The sequence below is a fragment of the Macrobrachium rosenbergii genome, chromosome 1 (assembly GCF_040412425.1).
Source record: "Macrobrachium rosenbergii isolate ZJJX-2024 chromosome 1, ASM4041242v1, whole genome shotgun sequence".
Lineage (NCBI taxonomy): Eukaryota > Metazoa > Arthropoda > Malacostraca > Decapoda > Palaemonidae > Macrobrachium > Macrobrachium rosenbergii.
Window position 1 is genome coordinate 64,642,757 of NC_089741.1, and position 22,854 is coordinate 64,665,610.

Consider the following 22,854-nt stretch of genomic DNA (forward strand, 5'->3'; position numbering starts at 1 on the left):
CAGTAGGCCAAGCCACCACCAGGCCGTTGTTAAATCTTCATGGACAGCGTCTCATACAGCGTTGTACCGAGACCACCGAAAGATACATCTATTTTCGGTGGCCTTGATTATACACTGTAGCGGCTGTACAGAAAATTCGATTGCGCCGAAAAAACCGGCGCAATTTTTACTTGTTATAGTTTATAGCAGCGTAAAATGTCTAAGAAAACACAATCAACTGGTAGTGTCGCTTTATTACTTAAATACTAAATAGGGAAGGAACAGAGATCACAAAAGAAGGTATAGCATGATTCTAAATCGTGTTTATTGACTGAAGACGAACGCGTTTCATGTTAGTATGGATCTACGTACGATTACTCATTTATCGACAGACATGCTTCTCATGACACATTCGACATTTCCCTCTTCTGCTCTCTTTCGGTAATGTTGCAAGACCCCATAATCTATGTCCTCACAATTAAGATTTGGAGCCTAACAGCTTTTATGAACGTTTCTTCCTCTGTAAAAGATCGTTCACTCAGTTTCACTCATTTATTATCTAGAATACTTTTCCTTCAGTATCTTCAAACAATAAATATGGTGAAAGTGTTATAAAAACGCTCAGACCAGTGCCACAGTTTATCATCACATTAAACTTAATTTCGTCTTTTCTTGTTAGAATGAAAGTAGATGAATTTGTTTGTAGATATACTAGGACCTTTATATTATGAGAACTTTAAAATCACAACTAGACTAAGTTTAACATTTGACTAAGCTATACATTCCAAAAGCTGATTTTTAATTATTTGTTTTTACGTATTAATTGTAATGAAACTCATCTTACGTCAATCTACTAAGCTAAAACACTGCAATGATCAGGAGACGAAAATGAGTCGTCAGTGCCAGATTAATTTCATTTTAATTATGGCAGAGCCAGATTTTATTTGCAGCTACAGCAGTGAATAACAAGATATTGAACTTATAAATATTTATGAACCCTCTTACTCATAGGTTCAATGATTGTCATACAAAAGATTCACGAATGCTTCCCTGGAGATGCCACTGAGTAAATATGGGGCCTATTTCATATGATTTTGATGATATAACTACATAGAATTCAGATGTACCATCATTGCAGCAGTAGATATTTCTATAGCTCAGAATATTACAAAATATTCTCTAGTAGCCATGAAGTATTGCATGATCATGTCAGCAAACACACAAAAAGGGCAATGGTTATATGTTAAAATAAATCAGGTATAATACAACTACAATATTGTCGCTGTTCAGTATCTCCAGATTACTGTCTAATTCATGAATATATAAAATACATATACATGAAAGATAAGCATTTCCTTAACTGCAATTGCAGGTGAGGAGACCTAAACGCTAGATTCAGTGTTCTACCTGTACTCCAGATCAAGTGCTGTTATTATACTGAAATCATTTGAGCAATACCAACAGTCTAACTAGAGTACCAACTACTAACGTAAAACACACCAATGAGTAGAAACTAATTCATCTATTGTAAGATCACTTTAAAAGTGAATCTATTTCAGAAAAATTGGTTTGCCAGTTACAAGCCATAAAGAGATCTATTTCTTGAGGGCAAATACGTTCACTTCATTGAGCTGTAGGTATTCGGCTGCTGCAGCTGTTATCTGGATGCTGACGTATCTCCCGATGAAGCCATTGTATCTAGAACACAGCAAATAGCCTTCGCCAAGTTGATATACTTTTGTGTAAGAGCACAAGAGACTGTAGGAGGAGAGAGTTCCGTTGCTAACGAGGGTTTTGCCCACTCGAACCTGCAAAGATGAGATATTTTCACTTGTATTGGTCGGTATTTTTTTTTTTTTTTTTTTACCCTTTATTTCATCTTTGCTCTTCTTTCCTATTTTCTATATAGTAGAATCTTGCTAGGATAGATAGTTCAAGGCTCTTCGGCTGGTCCTATGAGAATGTTTGCTCATGTCAATAATGATTAAAATCATGATATAGATTAGAATATTGTAGAGCTTTATATCGTAAAATGTGATGTATAATCTGCAAGTGGAATCAACAAAAAATGTTGGTTTGCTTTTGTGCATGTTTATGTTATAAGAAAAAACAAAAATGATTAGCTATCTAATTGCCATCTGAATGTGTTAGCCAGATATATGTTTTTATTTTATTTAAATTTATTTAGCTACTTGTTGTGGAAAATAAGATGCACAGATAACTTCACTATATACTAACATTTGGTTATCATACAGTGTTTGCTACTAATTGATTTAGAAAAAAACTTGTAATTTTAATTAGCATAACTAAGAGGTGGCTTGCATGATTTTCATGTCACGAGATAATAATTTCATAGTAACCTATGACCAGTACAGAATGTGATCTACGCTGTTAATGGGTGAATGTAAATCTGTAGTTTATTTACCTTGAAAATCCATTGCTTGGCCTATTTTCTTTTCTTACATTTTTGTTATTCCATTTTTGTTATTTCAATCTTTCCTTTGAGAAACATCATGTTTATTCCTTATGTTAATTTCACTTTCAAAAAATTTATATATTTGCCTTTCTATCGATTCTGAAAACATTGTGTCCAGAAGACACCCTACTTACTTAGTATGCCAAGTCCCCTAACTCTTTTATCTAGTTACCATACGTAATTCCTACGCTCCTTTTTTGCTGGATACCAAAGCTGTCTATTACATTCTTGAAACTCAGTGACCTTGTGAAGCAATGGACGCCTGTGAGGCTACTGGTAATCTTTGAAAGGATTTCATCACCGTCAATGCTGTTTCCACGGACGAAGATTATTTTCTTGTGCAATATTTTACATTTTTTTATCTTTTATTGTAAGAATCATATATCCATACATTACATATCCATACATTATTTTAAAGTAACACCATGATTATAGCTTATTCCTGTCTTGGTGCCAACGATTTTCTTTCAGCAAAAGTTTCCCTTGGTTGGTTTAAAGAAACTTAGTTTTCTCAAGCAGTGAATTTATTTCAGTGCTGAATAAATGTAGTTTATTGCTGAATATTAAAAAAAAGTAAAATGTCAAAATGACAAACTAAAGTTGCCCTAAAACAAAAATTACTGGAATTTTCTGTGACCAGAAATTTTCCAAGAATAAATAACTAAGATTTTGTAGCTGTTGTAACCTGATCAAATCTATGATAAACTGACTTCCAGTGATATATAGTCTAATGCGTTTGATGCCAACTGTTGTTCAGTAAAACATAACTAAAAATGAGCAAAATTTTTAAGAGTTGTTATTGAGAATCCCTTTATGAATTTCTGCTTTTGTCTTTGTGAAACATTTACATACACGAATACTATTTTGTTTCGTTTAGAATCTGGATAGATGATTTTATCAGTATGTGTTCAAAACGTAAAGCAACAACAATAAGACTTGGAAGTTTTTAATCTGAATAGATGATTTTATCAGTATGTGTTCAAAACGTAAAGCAACAACAATAAGACTCTTGGAAGTTTTTAATCTGAAGTTCTTGAAACACAAAAAAAAGTCCCAAATATAGAACAAGGAAATATTGTTCCATGAATAACACAAATATGTCCCTGGACTTAAGATACCAGCTAGGCCTACCTCAACGTCATGGAACCTTCCGTAGTACGAGGGGTGTTGCCTTGGAAATATCTGTATTTGATAAATCAGCCTCTCTTCTCCAAGATCAACCTGCCACCAAGGTTTGAGAAGTGAAGCAGAAAAGTAAGCTGCGTCGTCAGCTAAGGATCCATCAACTGCTTTTTGAGGAGGGCAGCTTTGGAAAAAGAATAATATTAAGTAATTTTGATGGGTTAAATTAGAACATGCTCCCTAGCAATTAGTTTTAGCTACCAATGGCTAATTCCATTCCACAGGCACTGAACAACTTTACAGTGGTCTGAAAATTTGGCATTTGCAAATAACAAACCGAACGTCGCTGATGAATGAAAGGGAATTTTAAACTTGTTATAGATACTGAATATCTTAATGATCTTGTAGCTGCCAATTTACTCTCGTTTAACTGAGTCTGAATTCAGTAAGTAGACCAACTTAGGTACTAATTTAATTCAGCAGGATCTTAGCTCTCTAGTTAACATGCCAGTCATGATTTTATGTCTTTAGTTTACACGTCTGTCGAGATCTTACCTCCATAGTTATATGTAATTTAAAATTTTATGTCATTACTTAAGACATTCAACAATGCCGTATATCTCTGCTTAATATATCATTCAAACGCTTCCATACATACGTTCCAGCAAATGGTGCAGACGCAATAGTGGTCTTTCCCCTGGCCAATTCCTCAATAGAGCCATCAAGCGGGAAAATAACGCTTCTGTAGAGGAAAACTTGACCTACAACACCTCCTCCTGAACCCAGCAAGGAGCAAGAATCATCTGTAAGGAAGAATCGACATTCAATATTATATCTATATAAAATAACAAGTTCCATATCTTCGGCTTGTACAGGGTTTCTTAAAGGAGAATCCTTTCTGATTTCAAACCTTGTACCAAGTATCCTGTAGTGTTTTTTTTATTCTCCCTGTGTTTTTGCTAAATTAAAATCCTATACAGCTGTTAAGGTAACGGTTGTAAAACGTTAGTATCTGCAATTTGATTTTTTCTAAGGAATTGCGGCAGACAGGTACAAGGTTTGGCGGCAAGTTATTGAAGGATGCCAGATCTTCTGTGTCTATCGGCACTGAGGAACAACATTTTTCATCTAATTTCACATAATTGAAGAATGTAGCAATATTGTTTTGCATTGGACCGTTTCCCTAATATCAAAATGAATTTGTTGATCTTAAAACGTGTATATTCCTTCTGTGTCCTGCAACACTCAACTTCTATCTCCAGTAATTAATTTGAAAACGATGCAGAACTGAACATTGAGAATCGTTCGCTTATTACTCATACTACGAAAAACATTGTGGTGTCTAAGTATTTTTTCAAGTTGTCTAGATCTTCAGCGTCTGATAATCTAGATTATTCTGATAATCCAGAGTGTGGTTACACCACACTGGTTTCTTCATCACGGCTACGATTTGTTATGCCCACACAGCATGGGCACAAAAAAGAATAGCCACGGGAATAAATGAGTTTTAAATGTTCATCTTATTTTCATATTACTGATGATATTGCATTCCTGATTAAATGATGAATTGGTATCAAAAGTGTCAGTAAAGTCAATTCTCTGTTTTTTTCAGAGTATATATAAGCTTGAGGTGTGGTTGTAACTAAACACAGCCTTATGCAACCAATCACTGTTGACCCCCAGGAGAATAAGCCCCACCATGACACCTCGAAAGAATCTAAAACCTTGCGTAATATTTAGGTACTTAAATAATAAGTAGCTGACATGTGTCTATGACATGTTTTACTGTAGAATGGACACACCTCAAGATGTTTTTATACTATGCAAAATCTTTTTAAATTAACAGTAGTGGCGTTTTAAAGTCAGCCATTTTACTTAGTTTACATTGCTGTGCTTTATTCAGATTGTTCTTCTCTTCCCTACCAGTCCATACCATTTAGTGCAATTTGTGATGACATTGGCACACGTGAAATGTTGCATAATTTGCATTAAAAAATTTTTTTTATGGTTAACAAGTCTTATAGTTTCTTTGTACCTGTGTTTTGTGTGGTGACATAAGGCTTCCATTTCATTTTGATACAAAGTTATTTATTAGTGAAGGGTGCGAACTGTTCTTACTAAAACTACTTTCCTGAAGCTAAGAATTGACATAGACATTCCATTTATATGAAGTAGTTCTCAAATAGTTTTCAACAATGTCATTCATTCTAAGGCTAAGGAAATGTGTTTTTTTCTGATAGACTTTGCTATGATTCTGATGAACTGAACATTCATTTCCATTATAAATACTGGTTAACTCATTAAGACCCACTAGTTGGCACGTTTTTTGTATAACTTGTGGCTCATGTCTGTAATCTTTGTGAGGCATTCATGGGATGGACAGACAATCACATACATAGGCGCACACAAACACACACACACACAGTGCCAGAAAGTTTCTTTTCCCTAAGAGTCACATTCTATCTGCTGGTTGCAGCCAATCATCAAGTTCAGTTTTACGTAAAAATTTTTTGGAATCTCTACGCACATAACATTTTGTATAGTTCTCCTTACAAACGAGTAAACAAACAGACAAAACAAACCAAAAACAACCTCTTGCTAGGAAAAATGAAGCTTACCTTCGTAAGTAAAAGCAACAGCTCTAGCCTTGTTTGCTTCAAAGGAGCACCTCATGTGGGTTGGGACGTCGGCCACGACTTTCGTGGATCGTGAAAAATCAGGCCACAGGACGCTTGTTAAGACTGCAGTAGTATTGCTGGGAAGCAGTTTCTTCATCTCAGAGGTAAGCATATAATAAGTCATGTTTCTGTCCAGAGAGGCTCCTATCGCTGCTGAAATCAGACTGCTGAGAAAGAGGCCTGCAATCATCTTGGCTTGACCCTGAAGGAGAGTTTAACTCAAAGGAGAGCTGGACTCAAAGCCTTTTTTCTGGAGAAAGGTTCGTGCTCTGTATTAGGTTCTCTGGAGTATATTATTATTATTATTATTATTATTATTATTATTATTATTATTATTATTATTATTATTATTATTATTATTATTATTATTATTATTATTACTGTTGTTGTTATTATTATTATTCTGATATATCTTAATTTAATTTGAAATAGTTTCTTGGTTTTAATTCTTTAAATCTCTTAAATATAATCTTACTTGATATTAATCACATAGCCTAACCTTACTCAGGTTAAAATGTTCCAAGATAACCTATGTGTATAGTCCATGGCGTAATGATTCAATACAGCGCTACTCATAGTTATTATTATCAGTAGTAAAGTAATATTACTAAATGTATCTTTCACCTAATTTGTGCTTGGCACCTTTGTATTAGTAGTAGCCCACGCAAGACTATTAAACTTCCTGTCAGAGTTTCTCTTACAATAAACAATAGTCTTGGCAGGCAAAAATTTGTAATTAGCAATATAGGTTGATATCGTTTCTAAGTACAAAACCTGAATTCGGCAGGCCTATGTTTGACAGCGACGATATCAGCTTATACCTCTCTTGACGGCTCAGTGGTCAAAAGTCATCGTACATCATTGTTCCATTGCAGGCAGCGCTTCGAATCTCACTGGTGACGAATCACTTGTCACTTATAATTCTATGTAAATTGATATTAAATTATTTTAAGTGGCTTAATATTTTATCAAAAATGCCAGTTCATGTGACAAAAATGAATACATACACACATTAATATTTCATTATTGAATATTATTATTATTATTATTGACACACACACACACATATATATATATATATATATATATATATATATATATATATATATATATATATATATATATATATATGTGTGTGTGTGTGTGTGTGTGTGTAAAAGTGTGCGCGTGTGTGATTATAATAACTATGACGTATGATTCATATATATCTCTCATACCCATAGGGAAAAATAAAAGACTTTGTGTAATTCATAACTGGTTTTGACTTTACTTCTACTGATAGAAATTCACAATATATGGTTGGAACATAAAAAAAACTGCATATGACAGCCGCCAGCGGGTGGAGCCACACAATCATTTGTGCTTGGGCCAGGTACTCTGTTTACAAATTTCATTTTCCTTTTTCCCTAAAAATTTACCACCTTCCTCCCAATATAAATATTTTACATATTTCTTTTGATTAATGGATGACGTTAATATATGCCTTGACTGGTATTCATATCATTACAAGCGCTTCTTTATAAACTTAAACTTAATGATGTTTCTTAATCCTGTGCATTACTTGAAAACTGTCTTTGATGGTTCCTGCCCAGTTGACCGTATGAATATTTTCACAAACATATCTCAGGCATTTTTATGCTGTTCTGTTCTCTTTTCCAATGTTTTCCCAATTTGATCAATATAAAGTATTTTAACAAAATTAATAAATTATGTAAAATAATAAAAATTTGAATTCAATGAAAATTTTACTCTCAAACTTTTGGTAGGACAATATACCCATTTCATTAAGTGTTAAGCAATTCATATTTGAAACATTTCGGAAGGATCTTGACTATATAGTTTACATTTAGCCAGGGAACGAAAATGTAAATAACATATTTGACAGGTTGAATTAACTATGGAAATGGAAATGGATGATTGCTTACCTTTTTTGGACTTCATAATACATGGAACCAGTTATGGGTTTAGATTCAGTGTTTACGGAAAACCTACCAATATTTCTGCCAGTCTTCATTTTATTTTCGTTCGAAGCAAAAAAAGTTAATAAATCAGTGTTCAAAACCATGTTTTTAAGAGAACAGTATTGTATAAAAAAAATGTACAAGATATGCATAGGTAAACAGGGGAATTTTTGCCCACGTGAATGAAAATAATCATAAAATTAAATGGGCATGGCAAAAATAAGTGGACTCGAATAATGCGCTAGAAAGAAACATCATGGAATCTAATTTCATAATAAAATAAATCTTTTTTGCAATTGTATGTATACTTAATCCATGAGTTTAAAAAAATATGTAAAATATTTAAGTTTAAGGGATGGTAGCAGATTATGTATACACACACACACACACATATATATATATATATATATATATATATATATATATATATATATATATATATATATATATATATATATATATATATATATATGTATGTATATATATATATGAAAAAAGGATAATCGGATGTGCAAACAAAATACTTGACTAAGGTGTGGTCCTCCCAGGTACTGTGAATTTTTACACAATAAATCTCCAATGGACTTAGAAATAAAGAAGAACGATTAGAACTTGCACCCGGTCTTTCATTTTCCTTATTGGTATGATGCATATATACTTATATATACATGTTATATATATATATATATATATATATATATATATATATATATATATATATATATATATATATATATACAGAGTATATATATATATATATATATATATATATATATATATATATATATATATATATATATATATTTCTACTTCTACTGAAATAATATATCAGCCCCCGTGGGCTCGATCTTCGCCGGTTCGAGCCCACGGGACGGCGAACTTATTATCAACAAAAATTCCTTCGGTAACTTATATGAAAAATATATTATTTCCGAGGTAGAGCGAATAGGAAATTGATTGTATATGAATCACGGTGATGATAAAAGTCATATATATATATATATATATGTTATATATATATATATATATATATAGTATATATATATATATATATATAGTATATATATATACATATATATATATATATATATATATATATATATATATATATATATATATGTATATATATATATATATATATATATATATATATATATATATATATATATATATATATATATATATGTATATATATATATATATATATATATATATGTATATATATATATATATATATATATGTATATATATATATATATATATATTATATATATATTGAACTGAAGCAATGAGATGCTCTTATTACTAAGACATCTTGCTGTGTGACCATATCTTGCAATAAGACGAAAGTACTTAGCATCCAAGTTGTTTCCATTCTTTCCTTCGTGGGCTGTAACTTTGTTTGTATAATCATCATGCTTTTACCTATTTAAAATCAAATTACAGCTATATATACAGTATACAAATATATATATATATATATATATATATATATATATATATATATATGTGTGTGTGTGTGTATATGTATATATATTATATATATATATATATATATATATATATATATATATATATATATATATATATATATATATATATATATATATATGTGTGTCCGTGTGAGTGGGTGGGTGGGCGGGCGTGTATTTTTATCACTGCACACTTAACGTTTATATTCACTAATATAAAGCCATAAATATCGTCTAATACATAATTCACTATACCTCGAGAATAACTTACACCAAAGGGGACTTATAAGTCTAATAATGTATACATGTAAACATGCCACTGTGTATATTATTAGATCTATATATACCACTGGATATATAGATCTAATAGTCATAAGTTTCGAAATAATTACCGCTAAAATTAGAGTAAACGTTGCCAAAACACATATCAACCACAAATGCCTTACACGTAGTGTCGTGCGATTTCGAGGTCTTCTGTCCTACCTGGGCGAAGGTCTGGCGTGGTAATGATAGCGAAGTTTTCAAGCAAAGAGCAATCTGGTAAACAAAACTGGAACTAAGAAATACAACAGACAGTAATCGATGGCAGTTCACGTGCGTGAAAAGGTTTTCTCTTTTTTGCTACTTTCTTTGTTCTCTTTCATTCGCCTGTACACCTGTCCTCAAAAAAAGGGTATTTCGGTGACTCTTTTGTGATACCACAGTGCATCGAATTTAATGTAAGTCTGATGAGTTCCATTGCAAGTGGCCATTATTTTGTTCTCAACATCACCATTGCTATTATATCGGCTCGCCATCCTTCTTGGACACCCTGGACGTTGCTTCGAAGATCCAGTTTAATTTGTCCGATCACTAAATAACCAACTGACTTAGAGTACAATGATTTTCACCGGAATTTCCCCAACGCTTTGGGAAATTTATGTTTTGTTCTGCAGCTAAATAATTTAACCCAGTAACTCAAAAGACGTGGATAAATTTAATATGTCTAAGAAGATAGAAAACACAGCTATTCAAAGGCAATTACGATACGTTAGAATCAATCATTCAAGAAAACTGTTGACTGTGATTAACAAAAAGTAGGGAAAAACCCAATAAGGGTCGAGAGGAGGAACTCCAGAAGAAGCAAGGATTATGATAATCGTGTGAAACCTCGCTTTGCCATTTACAGTGACTTCTCACTCTTGCTCGTCTAAATGACTGAACATTTGAAATAGGCTTAAAATCATGAAGCAATGACAGGATGTGAGTGTTGCTATTCACGCTGAATATTTTTGTCTTCTCTTTTTATTTGAACGGTTCAAATTTATGTTATGGAATGTAGGGTTTTTTTAATCTTTTATAATATTATTTGCCCTAAACTGAATTAAACGAGCCAATCGTCTTACCTTCACGTGTTTCTGTAACCCCCTGCCCATAACACCAGACTCATAGGAATGCTGCTAGTTTCTAAGTATCGTTGGGTGGATTCCGTTGTTGGCCGTATGCCCATTTCTCCTTAGATGTTGGTTCTAATTTAAATAAATGATAATACGAAGTTGTTAATATGTTTATGATTTTAAGAATAATACCCTTTCATTACGTTTATCATTATTATTAATGTTATTCATGTCACATTCACGTGAGACATATACATTTTTTTTTCAGTTCAAGTAAAATGCATCTGAATGCGACCTCTGTGTGCATGTTGGAAATTAGATAAACTTTTGGCCTTTTCTGCAATTATGTGATTTACTGCAGCTTCGTTTTAACCTGAAGACACTTGCCTGTAAAGAGGAGAGTGTCTTCCATCTATCATCCGTTCTGAATCCACAGTTTGCAAGAAATAAAGGAACAGAGTACTTACTAGGTCTTTGTTAACTTATTGCCAAAAGAATTATAATCATCAGTATAATTCTTTCATTTAATAATAATAATAATAATAATAATATTCCTTAATAATAATAATAATAATAATAATAATAATAATAATAATAATTATAATATAATAATAATAATAATTTCAACAACGCCAAAGGAACAATCGAAATTTTTGTAAAAGTTATGGTTGTTATTATTATTATTATTGAATTTGATAACAATATAACATAATTCATCCATTTCTCCTTTTGGTCAAAACAAATGATACCTGTGGATAAAAACTCTGCATCACGAAAAAATGGAACACTCCTTTAAATTAAAGTTGTCTTTCTTCTTGATATCAACTCAGTTTCTTGGTCAAGTATACTTTATAGCAGGCGCGTGCGAATAGTTTATACTGAATAAGAATTTTCAGCAGTTTTGTCAGAATTGTTCGCTTAACGTTCGTACAGTGCTCTTCTTACTTTTATTTTTTTATCTCCTAATTGCTGAGTGTGCCACATAGACATCTGCAATATTAATGCCACTAACCTAGAATCTCAAATCATATTCAAGGGTTATTAGAATACACATAGGAAGTTCGACTTCTGTTGAAGGGTATCACCATAAATGTCGCCTCTTAAATGTGGGTGAAATGATCTTTTTGTTCTCTTTTAACTTCTTCTAAACTGTAATAAATTAAAGGGCAATACTAACTATAAGAGCACCAATGAAAATCAAAGTCACTGATTCTCTTCCTTTGTGTGTAGCTCACACTCTTTTACGATCCCTCGGGTGTGCCATGTAAAAATCGTCGATTTTGCAAAGTCATGGGATAAGAACAGACACAGCTCAGAACTCTCTATTTTAGCGAAAAAGACATCATTGACAGTAATTTTTGTGTAGAAAAAATTCAGGTTGTGCAGGTGCGTGCGCTATGATCCTTCAGAACTTTGCTCTGTCCAAAATTCTAAGCTGTGTCAACAGAATATGTTTTTGATACTGTAAGTTTCCAGAAATATGTCAAATTAGGTGGGCATAGCTATGTTTTGTGTTAATGGTGAATACTGCTTTCACCAGAATTCTCTCAAGTTCTTCGGTTAGAGCTGTTCTTTGGTGATGAATACTGCTCGAAACCACAGTCTGTCAAGCTGGGTGAGCACAGCTGTTTTGTGATCATGCTGAATACTGCGCTATCCGGAATGCTCTCAGTTTTTCAAACTGTGTGGGCACAGCTGTGTTTTATTATACTGTTGACTACTACCCTATTTAGAACTCCCTTAAGATGCAAAGGTGAGTGCTGTGATACCATTCAGTTTTCTTCTGTATAGAACTCAGTCTTGCTCTTTAAGAAAAGCTTTATGCTGTGACGCAGTTCAGTCCTGATTCCTGTAAAGATCTGTAAAATTGTAATGGTTTTTGTATCTGAGACACAGCTGTTGTATCTAGAATTTTCCTAAGACGAACCCTTCTACTTACTGATCCGTCTCTCGACAGTGAAAAATCCGCCGAGTGTAAATTATAATACATATTCTTTTACATATACTGTAGCTATCCAAGGAAAATTTTATGCAACCTCCTCTCAGTAGGTTTTCATTCTTACTATTATTTATGTAGTTTTTATGAAAAAAAATTTTATCTCATCTTCTTGTCGAAATATTTAAGTATGTGGCCAGTGCAGCCAGTATAGAATGCATTCTCACAACCTGATACACACGTACAGCTGATTAGCTTGTACACAGTGCGAGTGAGCTTAATTGCGTATATTAGTGCAGCAGATAATTGCATATTTCATAAGAATCGACAGATAGTGAAACAAGCATGAAATTTTGCATGATTGCTTACCTTTTTCCTCTATCAGAAAAGGGCGCCACGCAAAAATTTAATATGGCGGCTAAATTCCAAGATGGCGCCAGTATCATTTTATTTTGGCCAATTTTTAATAGAATGGTGTGTATTTGCTTCTAGCAATATGGTAAAAAAATTCCATACTATTTCTTGTGAATATTATGTTTTTGTAGCTTCCCAGTACAGTTTACCTTTAAATATGGGGGCTATATGGCTGCTAAGAAAAGGTAGAAACAATAATTATAATGAGAAATAATGCCTGTTCAACAATTATCGTTTTAAGCATGGATCTTGGTTTCTGTGGTTTAGATCCTAATGAGGCCATCTCTTTAAAAAATAACTCATCAATTTTGAAGGAAAATTAATAAATGTAAAAGAGTGTATGTCTGCACACAACACAGGGCACACTGGTGACATCACTGCTGTGTAACTCAGCATGGGGCCTAGTGCCAGCTAATCCAGCTTTACTAATCCTGTAGTCTTAGACTAGTAGTTGTAGTATAGTTTAGTTTAGTGTCCCAAATGCTTTCTAACAGCCCCAGACCAGCTATAGTTAGATAGCCGCACCTGAATAGACAGGATGTGCCAGCAAGAGAGCCGGGCCAAGGGTATGGGGGCTGTACATGATGGTTCATGTACTTACCCGGATGGTGTGTACAGATCACACGGGACTTAAATGGCACTGGATGAATGATCGGGCTAGGTGGACAGGGAGACCGAACCTAGTTGAATCCCATACAGGAATGTGTGCTTTGTTTAAGGTGGTAAAAGGATAACCCTCGGCCTTAATCAAAAGTGAAATCATGGCAGAATGTGATGCCAATCCAATATTGAGTAGTAGGAAAACAAACTGGAGTTTGTGTTGTCTTTGTCAGAAGGACAAAAGAGGTGAGCACTTGACATCACCTCCAAGTCATCATGTCCTAGACCATGATGGGTACACAATGCTGGCAAGGAACATTCCCATGTTCAGTGAAATTAATGAAATGCCACTGATAATGGATCCAGCAAGGCTGGATGAAGGTGATGGCATAGAGGCCACTCTCAGGAAAATGCAGCAAATACCATGTGAACCGTCGCTTGTTGTTTAACAACACTAAACTGGACCGTGAAAGCTTCAATCCAATGACCAGACCAGCAAACACTGAGACTAGTTGTGAAAAACTGCATATCAACCAGTCATGACAATGAAGTTTGCATTTTCTGTGAGAAAGTGGCACCTGCATCTGATCTCAGACAGGCTAGTACTGAGGGCCTTGACTTGAAATTGCGTGAATGTGCAGAATACTTAGTGATGGCAAGCCCTTGCTAAGTTGACTGGTGGGGATGTCAGTTCACAGGAGTTTAAAGGTTTCACTTTGCCTGTCTTTGTGCCCTTTACAACAGAAAAAGGTCCTACCTGAGGAGCCTTGAGAAAGACCAAGGTAGCACTGAGTCAGAATCTTTTGTGTATCCAGTAGTTCTGTCAGAACTGATGACATACATTGTTGAAAACAACCTTTGTTCAGATGATCCAGTCACATTTCGGCTGGCAGATATTTGCCACCCCTACCAACAACGTCTGGAACAATTAGGTGTAGAGTCACTAAAAATTCCAACTGACTTAGACTCAAAAGACAAAACTTCACAGAAATTCCAGAACTTGAGGCTCATAAATCTGGCAGAGATGTATTACTGTAACTCAAAAGGATGTGGGAAAAGCACTTGCTCAATCATCTGATCTTTCAGAGGCAGTTATCATTGCTAAAGCAGCAAATATTCTCAGAAAAGTCTATACTTGATCATCAGTCACGGTTTGATGGCACATTTTCTGGAGGGTCTTGACAGGAGGAACTCATGAGCAGACCAATGCCTTTATAAAGGCTGATGATGGAGCCATTGGGCTGACTGAAGATCCGTCAGCACTCAGAAGATGGATGGTGGCTGGCCCAGAGATCATCCGCTTGGTGTCTGCATACGAAACAGAGGTTCAAAATAAAGGAGTCAATGAGCAGACAACACACCATGTTGAACAAACACCTCATGCGCAGAAGACATTCTTGGAGAGAGTCAGAAAGCTGGTCATTGGCTTTGTTACACTTGGGAAGTCCTTTTCAGGAAGAGAGCCAGATCTGTATTCCATTGACAACAAAGACATTGCCCACCCCAGCTCAGCAGAACTTCTACAGACACACCTTGACAGAGGCCACACTAAATTTCAGAAGTTTTCCGACTCTTTGGCAAACAATGCCTCCTTTCTATGAGCCGATAAAGAAGAACAGAACTGACTTCTTCAGGCAAGAAGCTGCCCTGTTTAGAACAGTCAAAGCAGAAACTTCTGAAGGAGGATTATCATTTTTATCAAAGCTATTTATATCCTGTCAGAGCCGTGAATGTGATCTGCAGGAATTCAGTTCCAGCACGAATCAAACATTCTGCTTCCCTTGTGAGGGTAGGCTGTACACATGTCAGAAGTCTCAGCTGACCTCGGTCCTGAGAGTCATGTTACACTAGAAGACAAAAGAACCAAAGACTGATGTCCTCATTGTAGATGGATCAGCTTTGGTCCATGCCTTGCCACCAAAGAAAGGAAAGACCTTTGAGGGCTATGCACTTTATGACTTCTTGCCTGTGATACAATCCTATAGCAGCAAGTAATAATATCATCACATCTTGTATTTGATGTAATAATAATAATCCAGCCTCAAAGCTGAGACCAGGCTCCAACGTGGTCAAGGAGGAAGGCGCAGACAGACAAGAACACACCCATCCAACTGGCGCAATTTCCTAAGACACGATGCCAACAAGACAGAGTTGTTCCAGTTCCATAAAGACAAAGTTGCCCAGATGTCTGCCACAAATGTTGTCATTGCTACGAAAATGTCTGCTGTCCTCTTTCTCATGAGGCTAGTCAGGGACTGGAAAAGTCTTCATGAGGAAGCTGACACCGCATCTTTCTCCATGCCAAAATATGCCACAGAACATGGAGCCAAGACCATCACGGTTAAAGCAAATGACACAGATGTTCTTGTCGTTGCAGTCAGTGCTTTCTCCACTCTCCACAATCTAGGGCTAGAGAAGCTAGGGTGGCATTTGGCCAAGGCCAATAGCCTAAACGCTGGATTACTGTGCATGACCTCTCAACTCTCTGGAGCCAGGGTTGGTAGAATGGCATGCTCTTCTTCCATGTTGAACAGGCTGTGATACAGTGTCAGCCTTCCGAATAAGGGGCAAGAAGACCGCCTGGCAGACATGGAACATCTTTCCAGAGGCCTCCACTGTGTTCTCCAAACTGGGCAATCACTACCCTCTCAGAGTGGAAGAGAGTGACCTGAAGGTCCTGGAGAGGTTTGTCATCCTTATGTATGAAAGATCCAGCACTGCTGGCACTGTGGATGAGGCTAGACTCGATATGTTTGCTAGAAAACAAAAGGGCATATGAGGCCATTCCACCAACCAGGAGTTCTCTCCAACACACCAAGCGTATCACATTACCAGGCTGGTTGTGTGTGGGGGCAGGCCACCAGTGTCAGCCACAGCCAGAGAACCCTGCTGAGTGGGGATGGCAAAAGTCTGTGAAGCATGGCAAGTCCTCTGACAACCAACTGCCCTTAGCTGAGTTGCCAACAGCTTGCAAATGTGGATGCAAAGCAGGCTGTCGTGAAAGGTGCAAGTGCTACAAGCTGGGTCTTCCTGCACAGCTCTGTGCACTTGCAAATGTGAAGTCTTTGATAATGATTGCTCTCTCAGTAGATAATCTAGCTTGAGCATCCAACGTGTCATGCTATGCCTACCTTCTTATCCTCGAATTTTTCAAAGGTGTAGGTTGAGAGACCTATACATAGATTGGTTTTTTAGTCCGTATTTCTCTTCTTTTCTTTTTATGGTTACAGTCTTAGACACAATGTTGTATGTGACCATACCATTACTATTTCAGTTGAAAATAGCATATTAGTTAAACTGTCTGATCATGAATATACCATTAAATAAAACAGTTGGTCTCTATGTCTGCTAGCGCTGTGGATAGAAAAAAAACTTTTATGGCAAACTTTTTGTACGCCATCTTTGGTTACAATTCATTTAGTAGGGTTTTCAATAAAATGTGTGGGTATGGAACATTTTTATAACCTAAAAAGTCGAGTTTAAAAAAAAAAACTGGCATATTCCATCAATAGATGCTCCCAAACCAGTGAATCTCAACATAGATGGCAACCATTTTGAAAAATAGCCATCTTGGATTTTCAGGTGGCCAGTTTTTCTAAGAGAGCGTAGTCTTAGGAATGTTTGTGCCAAATTTCATGCTTGTTTCACTATCTGAACGATTTTTACAGCAATCTGCTGCACTATATGTGAAATAGAGAGAGAGAGAGAGAGAGAGAGAGAGAGAGAGAGAGAGAGAGAGAGAGAGAGAGAGACGGTAGAATATGAAAATTACATAGTTTATGTATAGTAATCCAAGTTCCTGCGTAAACATCCACAGGAGAGAGAGGGAGAGAGAGAGAAGATAAGATTGTTAGTTCTGAATTAATTTTGTTACATTTAAATATGTTTTATGAGTATCTAGGAAATTTCCACTTCTGAAAGCAACCCTGATCCATAGTCATTACAGAGATTGTGTACTATTTCGACAGAATATATGACCCTTTCAATATAGCTTAAACAAAATACTGAAAGGAAAGGTTAACACAATTAAATTTTACTCATTTGCTTTACAAACACGGTAGTTCTAGGAATGTAAAGTACGTTGATTATTTATAGCTGAATTATTTATGGATACAAACTTAAAAATATGCAGGAAAACATACATATATGCAAGCATGTATATGTACATTTGTGTCTTAATATTTGTGAATATAAAAACATCTTACGGTGTATGTGACAAAAAATCATAATTAGCCACTTGCCAGAATCCAGCTAATCACCTTTCATGGTGGGGATGAGTTGATGTCGATTCTAAATACAAAAACCTTAATTCGACAGGCACATGTCCATCAGTGTTTATCAACTTATACCTCAGTGGTCGACGGTCACTGTACTTCGCTGTTTGCCAAACCAGGCGGCAGTCCGAATCCCACTGGTGGCGAAGCACTAATCAATCATAATTCCTTTTAAGTTTGGGTATTCCCGAGATAAGGTGAACGGGATAATAAATAACATTTTTGACTTAATATTTATGAATATAAAAATTATTATGGTGTATGTGACAAAAATTTATAATTAGCCACGTGCTACAAATTACCAATCAATTACTATGGTGGAAATGGGTTGATATCGATTCTAAGTAATAAAAGGTCTGAATTCGGCTGGCATATATACAACATAGTCTGTTTCAACTTATACCTCTCCTGACGGCTCAGCGGTCAAAGGTCACTATACTTCATTGTCTGCCAAACCACTCTGGTGGCAATGCATTTATCATTTATAATTCCCTCTGGGTGTCAATTATTCCTGAGGTATACTGAATTAGATATTAAACAATGCTTGTGTATATCAAAAAAAAAATCACGGTGTATGTGAAAAAAATTCATAATGAGACACGAGCTAAAAACCTACTAATCAGCTATCGTGGTAGAGGTGGACTGATATCAATTCTAAACACAAAAAGCTGAATTGTACGGTATTTACAGAGGTAGAGGAAATGTAAAATATGGCATTAACTTGCTGCTGCAATTCAACACAGAATGGTCTGAACGATAGTTGGAGATCTACTCAATTATTAAATTTTTCTTGCCTGAGATTAAGCTTGCCTCATGCCAGGACAGCTACCCCGCCGGACATTGCTGAATGGCTTGCATCTCTCTTTCGTAAACCAGGTAGTTGATTATGATAGTCGATGGTTCTTTGCCGCAGTCTAGATGACCTACTGACGAGGTCTTGGCCCGGGGTAATAGGTAGGTCCAGTTCATCCGGGAATCCTGATCGGTAGTGCCAGAGTCAATATACAGTAGATAGGGTCTGTTCACGCGGCGGAGCTTTGAACCTAGCCCCTCCCCTTGTGAAACGTCATCGTAGTTACATCCGGCCAGACTGCCGCATGACTCCACCTCATTGTCATGAGCTGCCCACCCTCCATGCACACTTTTTTTGAACGATGTCGGGTTATTGCGCTGTCTCCGGTTGCTACAATGTCAGAAGAAACAAAATGTAAAGGGATAAGATATTTCAACTCTAAGTAGGCATGCAAAATCATTGAAATGTGAATCCGGTGTTGTGGTAGAAGTTATATAATTGTTAAGATCAAAAAGTGACACTTTAAAAGACGTTGAAAAAATTGCTGTCCTATCATTTGAGTATAGCAAGTGAATGGAGCCATGATAAAGGGAGTGGCACTCTGTACAAACCATACAACAATGTCCAGGTAATAATGCTAAGAGGTCTTGTTGGTAGGTGGAAACAGCCTATCTTTTATGATTTCGATAAGTCGGATTTACACAATAAGCTGCTGAATATAATAGCTGAAATTGAAAATGCAGGTTATATCATTGTTGCTATTGTTCATGACTTAGGACCTACTAATATGAGAATCTGGAAGATTTTGGTATAGACCCAGTTAACTCAAATAGAATTTCCTTCAAAAACCCATCCCACGTGCAGATAGAGAAATATTCGATTTGCAGATGCACCTCATATGCTTAAGTTATTAAGAAACCATTTAATTGACTCGGGATTTGTTTTAGCCACTGGCAAGTATGTATCATCACGGCATATTCAAGAAATAATACGGAAAACTGAAGATGAATTTAAAAGCTCATAAGATCTCAGAAATAAATCTTAATGTGTCTGGATCTCAAGGACAGCGCGTGTGTCTAGCACCTAGACTTTTCGCAAAATCTTTGGCTGCTTCAATTAGTTATTTAGGTGAGAATGGTATGTTAGAAGGTGATGACTGGGCACATACCTCAGGCTCAATCAGGACTGTATTGAACATTTTTTGGGCTGCATCAGACAAATGGCAGGGAGTCATGATCACCCAAGCTCCGTCCAATTAAAGTGTGGACTCAGGAAATATCTGCTTGGCAAGAATGTCTCTCTGATAAGTGAAAAGAGTAATTTAAGTAGGACTGTAGAGAATACGGAATGTGTTTCAAGTGGCAGTATTTCAGGTAGGTCTAATCCATGTACATCATGTGATGTTTCCCTCACAACTCGTGCAATGCATCAAGCGTAACAGGACTATCAAATGACTCCAATCTTGCACTCGAATTATGTTTAACGTCTATGTCGTTCAGTGATATTGAATTTCATGATAACGATGATGATGATGCAACAGCTGTATGTGATGATATGAGCCCTAATTTTGATAACCCAATGTCAGAGGTAGGTGATAAGATTGAAGAAGAGTCTTTAAGATACACGTGGGGATATATGGCAAGAAAATTCATCACCAAATACCCATATCTAGGAACAAAAGATGGCACAATTACTGATAGCAACACATGGATTAAGAGTGTCAGCCGATGGAATTTGTGCTATACATCTGAACGCTTCTCTTCCCAACTATTTATTGTGAGAAGATTATTCAAAGCCATAAACGGCAAGACACTGCAGGATGGCAAAGACTGCCCAATGAATTTGGTTTCGCAGCCAAAGAAATCGGATAAACTATCCTTGCCTGATGAAATTGTGCATTCCTTTGCTAAAATTAGTATTTTCTTTAAAATCCGTCGTTTAAATAAAAAAAAATTATCATAAAAAAAAGAGTAGCACTAAGCGGATGCTAACTAGGAAAATAAAAAAAATAACAATCTCTTGAAAGAATTTGTGTCTTTATGCCGTGCATAAAATTGTTCAAGTGAAGACTATCCGGAGTTGTTTGTTATTTGTTTGATCATTTTATGCCCAAAAGGAATATATATATTATATAGATTTTTCTTATGAAGTCAAATAATTGCAAATACCTTTTTGTACTTTTCCCGATAATTTTATAGTCGTTTGATGGATGTATAATTATTACCTTTATGTATACAGTATGCGTTATATGTAAGCTTATGTTTTCGGATGTATATTTATGTGATATCGAGTGTTAATGAGAAACTTGCCTCAAATGTGTTCTCTGTATCATATTCTTCATCATTTATTCCTTTGATTCCTTACATGCTATATGATATCATTCTCATACTCATAATATTGTTTTCTTTTTTGTGGTCAAGTCGTGCAAACGAAACTGCCTTTTTTTTACAATGCTTATATCCACATTTTCTATGTATTTATTGTATAACAGTTACGATTCATAATAAGATTTGGAAAATATAATTAACCTATCATTCTACCTTTATCATAAATAAAAAAAAAGTTTGTTTTTCAAAATGAGATATAAAAACAACGACAGAATCAAATACATTTCTTAACAGTTATTTGTAATCTTGATAATAATACTACCTGAGAGAGAGAGAGAGAGAGAGAGAGAGAGAGAGAGAGAGAGAGAGAGAGAGAGAGAGAGAGAGAGAGAGATTATAACTGAAACCAAGTTGTCATGTTATAAAAATGGACATGAAGAGAATACACCAATCCAGTATATACATAGGTAAGCAAATGAATTACTAAAGAATACACATACAGAAAGCTGTAGTAGCTATGTGTGTTGAATCTGCTCTATTTTATGTGAAAACAAAACAAGGCTTGGTGAGTAAATGAGAGAATGGGTATTAGAAAACATCATGCATGTAACCTATTTAAAAAAAAATTTATCGAACACACCATGCAATGGATTAAATGTATAAAAACTAAAAGTGTCTTAGTTAATTCAATAGGCAAGCTCGGAAGTGTATCGCTTGTGACGTCACAGTATTAGCTCCGCCCCACCGCCTGAGTTGAACAGACACTATTATATTGACTCTGGGTAGTGCTATTATTGTTGCAAAGGGTTTCCTGATAATTGTAGGTTGAAAAATAGATTCCTACTTAACGCTGAGGTACGGCGGAAGTTGTCCTGAGCACTGTCGATGACACCTATATAAGGTATTAGGTCTTGACGGGTCATTTTATTATTATGCATCATCTTGACCGTACCGCCATGTTCTCTCAGAGAGGCACATCTTGTCATCCCAGCATAAGTGGTGGGTATCGGTCTTAGCATCTGAACCGGCAGGGCACACTAGTGTACCTAAGGGCCTCGAGCATGATAGCCCTTGGATATTTCTCATTACAAGGCTAAAGTTTTTTTTTTTTTTTTTTTAAATAAATGTTATAAGATTTGTAGTTTGATCCCAGTTGGAGGGTCTGACGTGCACGGAGATAATTTCCCTTTGGGAACATTCATCTTCCCTGTGTGCAGGGAAATAGAAACGCTCCACGGTGGGTCCGTACCTTCCTAGGATAAAATGAATATTGGACAATTATTACATGACCTTTCCTCTCCAGAGAAAGGAATAACAGTAATGATATAATACTATTGTGCGATAAATGAGAGTAGTAATGTGATTTGTGTGCATTTCTTTTCAAGTAGGTAAATTACTAACTTTTGTATATTGCATTATAAACGAAAGCTTGCAATAATTTCATAA

The 22,854-nt window shown here is 35.4% G+C and overlaps 1 protein-coding gene across 2 annotated transcripts; it reads right to left on the reverse strand.

Moving 5' to 3' along the window:
• Window positions 1–218: 218 nt before the first annotated feature.
• LOC136841659 (uncharacterized) lies at window positions 219–10,212 on the reverse strand. Of its 2 annotated transcripts, none has more exons than XM_067108825.1 (5): window positions 10,135–10,212; window positions 6,196–6,457; window positions 4,236–4,380; window positions 3,587–3,761; window positions 219–1,787 (listed from the first exon to the last, which is right to left on the reverse strand). In XM_067108825.1, the coding sequence occupies exons 2-5, from the start codon at window positions 6,443–6,445 to the stop codon at window positions 1,575–1,577; spliced, it is 783 nt and encodes a 260-aa protein (XP_066964926.1). In that variant the 5' UTR covers window positions 6,446–6,457; window positions 10,135–10,212; the 3' UTR covers window positions 219–1,574. The 2 variants fall into 2 exon arrangements, with proteins under 2 accessions (XP_066964926.1, XP_066964918.1); XM_067108817.1 differs by having other exon boundaries at window positions 6,196–6,505; window positions 10,135–10,184.
• Between the last annotated feature and the right edge of the window lie 12,642 nt (window positions 10,213–22,854).

Coding starts and splice junctions, on each gene's coding strand:
- LOC136841659 (XM_067108825.1), bottom strand. CDS start 6,445: ATGATTGCAGGCCTCTTTCTCAGCAGTCTGATTTCAGCAGCGATAGGA. Junction 4,381..6,195: donor TGTTGCTTTTACTTACGAAG/GTAAGCTTCATT, acceptor TCTTCCTTACAG/ATGATTCTTGCTCCTTGCTG. Junction 1,788..3,586: donor GAAGGTTCCATGACGTTGAG/GTAGGCCTAGCT, acceptor TCATCTTTGCAG/GTTCGAGTGGGCAAAACCCT.